A 9,002-nucleotide genomic window follows, 5' to 3' on the forward strand; every position below is an offset into this window, starting at 1 on the left:
AAAAAAAAAAAAAAAAAAAAAAAAAAAAAAAAAAAAAAAATCCATTTAATAAAAGCAATCCTTACACTGATCTATGAGTCACAAAATAAACTGTCTGGATCAAATTAGGACAAGTAAAAAGCTGTATGATTCTATATGCCATAAGAGTTTACTAGAACAGGGAAGAAATGAAACAAGTCCATTTTATTAAAACAGAAGGGAATATTATAAAATTGAACTGAAAACGTGCAATTGACTTTACAGAGATTTCAATATTTAACATCCTTCACCCCCCACACCCAAAAAGTACAGTTTTTAATAGCAATCATGAGGAGCGGTTATGGATTCCATTATGGACAAAAGCAGGAAAGCATACTTTCAGTGATGAAGGTAAGAACTCAGGTCCCGACCCTGCAAGCTGCTCATCCATGCAGGCAGACCCCCTATACTTGCCCAGACAAAGTCCCTTGCAGGAAAGTGGCTGATTTTAAAGGCTTAAAATGGATCATTTTAAGCCATTTGCAGCATAAATTAGATTACCTATTCAAAACTATTGGTAATATGTAATTTTTCCACACATGAAAAGGAAAATTCCTGTGCCCTTTGTAGAGGCATCAAATTTTAACACACCATCAACAACAAGAATGAAATGATTATTTAATCAAAATGATACTTAATTATCAAAATAAAATTTGTATAGCAAGAATATTTAGAGATTTTGGGCTCAGTGATTATTTTGTCTTAAAATTAAGCTGTTTGGAGAAATGGAAAGCCAATACTATCACTAGCAAGAGCTGGAGAAAGATTAAAAAAAAGTAACGGAACAGGTTTTTAAAGAATCTTATAGAAATTCGACACTACTTAATGTAGTAGAAATATGCCAAAGAATAATTTTATTATTCCAACTTTGGGGAAACGTATCTGTAATGAACCTATTCTTCATTCAATCAAAAAGGTCCCAGAGTTTATGATTCCTCCACCACATGGGACTCTTCTGCACATGAGCAGTACTTGCAACACAACTTTTACACTGATTTTTACTGAATTTTTACAAGGACTTCAAGAAATGACACTCCTGAAAATATTCTATGGAAGGGAAGAATTAGAAGACTCAGACTTTGAAGCCCCTTTTTAATGGTAATGCTTTGCAATTTTTTATTATAAATTTCAATTTTTAAAGAAAATTTCAGTCTGCTATAAAATCTTGATATGCTATTATGTTATGACGCTCTACATTCAATTAAGTTAAAAAAGGAAATGTAGTTAAATAACCAGAAAGCTGAGGTTCCACAAGTCCCTCCTTTTTACATGTGGAAATAAAGAGGGCTATGGTTTACAATTACAGCTGATAAACACAGAAGCTCAGAAAATAGTTTTAACAGTTCATTAAGTGTTATGAATGTTTTACCAATTTTTTGCCAATGCTAGACTCCTCAGTGTTTAATAGTACAACTGCAAGAGTCCAACGGATAGCTTTTCTAAATCGGTCATATTTTCTACCTTGAGCACAGCGAGATAACATAATAGTTAAAATTTTCTCATGCAAAAGCATTAACGGCTTTAGACACTGACCTGATTTCTTAAGGAAGGGGGTAATGTTATTTCTGAACATTAAATGACCACCAGAGAGAGTGAATAGTTGATTAATGTCTGAGTGAGTATCTCCTGGTGGCCTCCCTGCCTGTGTTGTATTCTTCTCCTTTTTGCTGTCAACTTTTTAAAAATTTCTACTATAGTATTTGGTCAAGTTTCCTGCCAGCCACTGGATTCAGACACATGAAACCTACATGTCCAGGGTTCTTGTGACTCCAGGTGACTGTGCAACAGAACAGACCCGACACTGTAGTAGAACTTAAATAATTAAAAAGGTGAATGATTGGATTGGATCCCATGTCACACAGAAGACTGCCCAGAGGAATTGGAGTAGAGTTGGGGGGGGGGGGGGGGGGGGGAGGGGAAAAAAAAAAAAAAAGAGATTGGAAGGAAAACAAATCCTCCAATCCCAAACTTCACACATAGACCACTGTTGAAGAACTATAGGGATTTCAGTTTCAATGATAACTTATATCCTGAGTATTGTAGGCCTTAACTGAAGAATTGGCCAACTAGGATTTCAGTTGAATTTTAGTGACTTGTGCTCTGAGCAAAGGACTCTTTTCTGTATTTCTACAATACCTAAGACAACGGTGGTATTGATTCTGATGAAGGCTTCTTGTTGCTACTGACATACTGATACTAATAAGTTAGTCACCAATTTTAAAACAAAGGTTCAGAATCCTAATTCTGATTGTGACAATGCCAGAATGGGCACACAGTGTAGGAGGATAGTAACACACAAAAGAGCAAGGCAATGCAGAAATAATCAGTCAAGATAATTATCAAATCACTTGAATTTATATCAGGTATACTAACCCATTTTAAGCTTGCTGCCTTATGCTTTGTTTTTACAATGCGTCAGCTTTCAATTAACTTAATCCTAGTACACTGGAGCCAAGTTCTGCTTTCAGATACATGCAATGGGAGTGGTGCACATAGAACGAAGGACAGAATTTGTCCCTGATTTTAGGTTGTGCTGGGCAATTAAGGGTAATAACTGTGCCCACATCACTGGAAGTGACTTATCCTGTATACTGCAAGGACAGAACCCCTATTGTCTTTGAGATTTAAAGAGGAAAAGCACTAAGAGCTAGATATTATCATTAACAGAAATTGTGCATGTAGAGGACTGGCAAGATCAGGCCCAAATTGATTTTTTCTGCCCACAACCTAAATAGCGTCCAATCGTGCCAACAAGACAAGAGGGAATATTTTTGCTTTGCTTCCATTTTAATTTAAATAGTTCTAATTAGAATACAGCCATTCTTTAACGTATATTTTTTAAAACTGATGAGAAATCTATATCAGCTCATAATAAGATGCTACTTAGAAATGTAATACAGAGATGCCAGGGAACACACAAGGCTAAAAGAATGTTAACTTTATTTATGAACATGTGATTTGTGTTCATACACATGCTAGTAAACAAAAAGGAAAAGAACTGTTTTCAAGAAATAAAAACTCATCTGAATTAGACCAAATACTGTAAATGTGGTTTACATAAATGCATTACATTAACTTCTAGAGTCACTGGGCCAGTCAAGCTAATCTGAGCTAGTGTTGAGACACAAGTATGTCTAAAAACCAATTTGAACCAACTGATAACAGAATATTGGAGTGCAGATTAGGTTTTTAAAGATGTTAATACTATAAGTACAACAGACTAGGATTTTAGATTTATGATGTTACATTTCATGAGAACCAGAGGCTATATTCTTCACAGACCACCAACCCAAAGGTAGGAATTCCTAGATTCTGTTATTCTGAAAGCTTTTCAAGCAATCAGATCCAATGATCCAGGGTTAGTGTAATGCCACATATCATTCTAGATAAAAATCAGTTGTACTTAAAGAAAAATGAAAAATAAAAAACACCAAGTAATAATTCTGAATACTAATTAGGACTATTTTGAAATGTTTGAATTATGCACAATATTCAACCCAATCAGCAAGTCAAAGTCTACACCATAACCAGTTAAATATTTGTTTGTGTAACTATAATTCTGTATTTTGCAACAGACTAACAATCAGTGTGTCAAACCTAAAGAAAAATGCTGCCCTCTTTTCAACTGTAAAATCAGAAGTGGTGGTATATTAAAGAAAGGCTTGGTCACTGACAGCTGAAGAAGCATCCAACTCAGAATTTACCCAGATCAGAAAATGTGTTGCAGATAAGAGTAAAGGGGGTCGGTAAGGGGTTTCGCTGGAATTGCACAAGGGTCTAGCAGACAAGATGACTAATTAGCTGAAATTCCTACACCAAGTTTTAGATACTTTAGTCTGCAGACATACTAAACTGTACATCACAGAAAGTGGAAGAATCAAATGCAGAACTTTAGAATACCACTTTGTGTACTAAAAGTTACTCAAATTCATGGCAACCTTTTCAAGACATTTATGTACTCAGAGGCACCCAAACAATACCCCTTCTTAATCATACAGTTTTAGGGCATGTAAATGCTCAAGTATTTAAGGACAGCAAAACGAGCCATTTAGCTTCACAGAAATGCCCAACCCCCCCACCCCCCCGAAATGTTGGGATATATTTGGTTCAGCATTTGTTTGAACCCCAAGTCAAAAAGTAAGAAACAATATCAAGTTTAACAATAATGGTTTCTCAGTGGTTTTTGATAACATTTTCAAAAACCATTAGGCAAAAAAAGTATTGAAAACAAAAGCTAAGTGATACAATGTGAAAATGGCAAAAAATACACTCCAAACATTTTTATTGCAAGAAACAAAAAGCACACAACAACCTGTACAAACATACATATTACTAACTATAGACAGACAGATGTAGAACATGGCACCATGTTCAGTTGTGCAAACCTTGAACCTTCATGATCTGAAAATGATCATACATTATCTGTACAACACAAAGTCATACAGGAAGTATTCTATCATATTCAATATGAAATACAATGCATTACTTGGCACAAATACTAGTATTCACATTAAAAGTGTGCAAATGATGGCATTACTCAATATTTTTACTATTTTGCATCAAATACATTGTATTTACAATATATACTGTGCTTTGTTGGAAGTTAAAATTTAAGTTAATGTTTAGAAAATTAATTTGCTACATTACTGTTTATATTTAAGTGCAGTGTGTAGGAAAAAAGTGTGAGATTGTGTTTTTACATACTGCTTTTGAAGTTCCACTCACTGGTTCAGTTCGACTTCTAGAAGAAGAAATAAAAGTCGTCAGAATAAGAACACTGTTTACATCCTTTAAACAAACAATGAAAACATACTATGTCGTGATTACCAATATTATATGTTCTGATAATTTAATGAATATGGAAGTTTAGGTGACTACAGAAACTGTTCTCCCTTGGGACTCACAGCATTACTTTGAAGTTACATACATATTTTGTATTTTCAAAAAGTATTGTAAGACATGTTTGTGGAATAACATTTAGTTAGTAAAAATTGAATTTAAAATTCAACAAGTCTGCCTTTGGACAATTGCCAACCTATTAATGATCTTAAATATGAATTGCTTCATGCTACAATTCTGTATTCTCAGTCAGACTATCACCTATCTAAGCAGGGGCTTACAGTTATCCAAACAACTCTCACATTCCTAAGGCAGTTATATTAAGGATCAGTTCTGAGACTCTTTGGTTGTATTTTATCATTATTCTAGCTTCTGGAAAAGAAAAGTGGTAGTCTAGATAGTTACTGGCCTAGTGGATGAGAGGAAGTAGTAGACATGATATATCTTGATTTTAGTAAGGCTTTTGACACAGTCTTGCATGACATTCTCAAACAAACTAGGGAAATGTGCTCTAGATGAAATTATAAGGGAGGGAACAAATGGCTGAAAAACTGTACTCAGAGTAGTTATCAATGGTTCACTGCCAAACTGGGGGGATATAGCTAGCTGGGTTCTGCAAGGGTCTGTCCTGGGTCTGGTATTTTTCAACATTGTAATTAATGACTTAGATAATGGAATACAGAGTATGCTTATAAAATTTGGGGATGACACCAAGCTGGGAGTGATTGCAAGCACTGTGGAGGACAGGATTAAAACTCAAAGTGACCTTCACAAATTGAAGAATCAATCTGAAATCAACAAGATGAAATGCAATAAAGAAAATGCAAAGTGCTACACTTAGGAAAGAAAAATCAAATTCATAAATACAAACTGGGGAATAGCTGGCCAGGCAATAGTACTGCAGAAAGGATCTAGGAATATAATAGATCACAAACTGAATATGAACCAATATGTGATGCAGTTGCAAAAAAAAAAAAAAAAAGCTAATATTCTGGGGTGTGTTAATAGGCGTGTAGGTAAGATGCAGGAGATAATTGTCCAACTCTATTCGGCACAATGAAGCCTTAACTGGAATACTGTGCCCAGTTTTGGGTGCCACACTTTAGGAAAGATGTGGACAAATTGTTGAGTCCAGAGGAGAACAACAAAAATAGGTCAGTTTTTCTAAACCTTTTATCATGAGGAAAGGTAAAAAAACTGGCCACGTTTAGTCTTGAGAAAAGATGCCTGAGAGGGGACCTGATAACAGTCTTCAAATAGGTTAAGGGATATTATAAAGAGGACAGTGATCAATTGTTCACAATGTCCACTGAAGGTAGAACAAGAAGCTTAATCTGCAGCAAGGGAGACTCAGGTTAGATGCTAGGAAATTTTTTCTAATTATAAGGTTAGGAAAGTACCGGAATAGATTACCAAGGGAAGTCATGGAATCCCTATCATTGGAGGTTTTTAAGAACAGGTTAAACAAACACCTGTCAGAGATGGTGTAGGTATACTTGGTCCTGCCTTAGCATGGGGGGATGGGCTATATTACCTCAAGGTCCCTTCAGCCCTACATTTCTATTGTTTGAAATGTGTCTGATACAGAAATATTATTGGATTCTATTGTTTGAAATGTGAATTTTAACTTGTAAGAATCATGCTAAAAAGTAGAATGTTTGATGTACAGTGAATTACTACTATAAATCCTCAGCAATGTGGTCCTCTTACAGGATTTATTGTGGAAGCCCAAACACCCTGGTGAGGAATCTGCTGATTTTAGCCACGAAAGTGCCCAGATAGTAAACCTTTTAAATACGCTATATTGACTAAAAGTAGTAGTAGAAACATCACCTGAAAGAAGTTTCTAGGATTTTGTGCGGTTTAGGAGTCCTGTGACAAAAAAAAAGTCTTAATTACCAGAATTTGCTCAAAATAAATCCTGAATATTCTACAGTATTTAGGAATTCCTTTATTACATTTGAAAATGTGTTGAGGTTCCACATACTGATTGTGGATCTGCAAACTACTTAGGGTATGTCTACACTACGAGGGTAATTCGATTTTACTTAAATCGAATATGTGGAATCGATATTGCAAAGTCGAACGTGTGTGTCCACACTAAGGACACACTAAGGACAGTAATTCGACTTTGTGAGTCCACACTAACGGGGCGAGCGTCGATATTGGAAGCGGTGCACTGTGGGCAGCTATCCCACAGTTCCCGCAGTCCCCGCTGCCCATCGGAATTCTGGGTCGAGCCGCCAATGCCTTCTGGGTAAAAAAAATTTGTCGTCATCCGTCCGTCACTAACGCCCTCCCTCCCTCCATGAAAGCGCCGGCGGGAAATCAGTTCGCGCACTTTTCTGGTCAGTGACAGCGCGGACGCCACAGCACTGCGATCATGGATCACGCTGCGACCATCGCTGCACTTGTGGCCGTTCTCAACACCTCGCAGCTTATCATACACCTTTCCCTGAGGCAGATGCAGAGAAATCGGGCGAGGAGGCTACGGCACCGCCGTGAGAGCCTGAAGTCGGAGAGTGGCACAGAGCTGTCAGAAACCACGAGCCCCAGCGCCCAGGACATGACGTTGGCAATGGGGCATGTGGATTTTGTTGAACGGCGATTCTGGGCCCGGGAAACAAGCACGGACTGGTGGGACCGTATAGTGCTTCAGGTCTGGGATGAATCCCAGTGGCTGCGAAACTTTCGCATGCGGAAGGGGACTTTCCTCGAACTTTGTGAGTTGCTGTCCCCTGCCCTGAAGCGCAAGGACACCCGCATGCGAGCAGCCCTCACTGTCCAGAAGCGAGTGGCCATAGCCCTCTGGAAGCTTGCAACGCCGGACAGCTACCGGTCAGTCGCGAACCACTTTGGTGTGGGCAAATCTACCGTGGGGGTTGTTGTCATGCAAGTAGCCAAGGCAATCGTGAAGGTACTGCTCCCAAAGGTAGTGACCCTGGGAAACGCGCAGGTCATCATAGATGGCTTTGCCGCGATGGGATTCCCAAACTGCGGTGGGGCTATAGATGGGACTCACATCCCTATCCTGGGACCGGACCACCAGGCCAGCCAGTACATCAATAGAAAGGGCTACTTTTCAATGGTGCTGCAAGCACTGGTGGACCATCGGGGACGGTTTACAAACATCTACGTCGGATGGCCGGGCAAGGTTCATGACGCTCGTGTGTTCAGGAACTCTGGTCTGTTTAGACGGCTGCAGGAAGGTATTTACTTCCCAGACCACAAAATAACTCTTGGGGATGTGGAGATGCCTACAGTCATCCTCGGGGACCCAGCCTACCCGCTAATGCCCTGGCTCATGAAGCCCTATACTGGCGCCCTGGACACAGAAAAAGAACTGTTCAACTACCGTCTGAGCAAGTGCAGAATGGTGGTGGAGTGTGCTTTTGGCCGTCTCAAAGGGAGATGGAGAAGCTTACTCACTCGCTGTGATCTCAGCGAAACCAATATCCCCATCGTTATTGCAGCTTGCTGTGTGCTCCACAACCTGTGTGAGAGCAAGGGGGAGACCTTTATGGCGGGGTGGGAGCTAGAGGCAAATAGCCTGGCTGCTGATTACGTCCAGCCAGACAGCCGGGCCATTAGAAGATCCCAGCGGGACGCCCTGTGCATCCGGGAGGCTTTGAAAGCTAGGTTCCTGAGTGAGCAGGGCAACCAGTGACTTTTCAGTTTGTGGACAGAAAAGCTGAACCTGCCCCCGTTTCTTTACCCAGTTCATTTTGACTATCCTCTCCAGTTACATACAACCTTCACCCCCTTCCCCTTCCCAAAAAATAAAATCATTTCGATTTTTTAATGAACACCGTTGTCTGTATTGCTGTTTTCGCGGGAATATTTTAAACCGGGGACGCAGACTGTGGCGGGGGGCGGGTTCAGTGTTCTGATGCAAATGATACTTCTAAACTCCCGGAATGACAGGCTCCGCACTGGTGGACTGGTTATTTCAATGGAGCCTGCCAGCACTCCTGGGGGGGACTGTGTGTATGTGTCGGCTATGTGACTTTCTGGCAGGGGGGGTAGGGTTACAGATCCCCTGCTGCGTGGATCTGTGAGCCAGGATAAGGACCGCTGCATAAGATCTGTAACTGCCCTCCCCCGCCACAAAGTCACAGAGCAACCCCCCCCCCCCAAAACATGAA

The 9,002-nt window shown here is 39.6% G+C and overlaps 1 protein-coding gene across 2 annotated transcripts in view; it reads right to left on the reverse strand.

Annotated features, from left to right (window-relative positions):
* The window catches only part of RBBP6 (RB binding protein 6, ubiquitin ligase), a 44,443-nt gene that overhangs the window by 20,737 nt on the left and 14,704 nt on the right, over positions 1–9,002 (reverse strand). Inside the window, exons 3-4 of one of the 2 annotated variants that reach the window (XM_024217838.2) lie at positions 6,691–6,729; positions 4,723–4,759 (exon numbers count right to left, since the gene is read on the reverse strand). In XM_024217838.2, coding sequence (XP_024073606.1) covers positions 4,723–4,759; positions 6,691–6,729 — 76 coding nt within the window. The remainder of the gene's footprint in view (positions 1–4,722; positions 4,760–6,690; positions 6,730–9,002) is intronic. The other variant, XM_024217839.2, reaches the window with a different exon arrangement.

This window comes from Terrapene carolina, unplaced genomic scaffold (assembly GCF_002925995.2).
Source record: "Terrapene carolina triunguis isolate 2854851 unplaced genomic scaffold, T_m_triunguis-2.0 Scaffold93, whole genome shotgun sequence".
In the NCBI taxonomy this organism is placed as follows: Eukaryota; Metazoa; Chordata; order Testudines; family Emydidae; genus Terrapene; species Terrapene triunguis.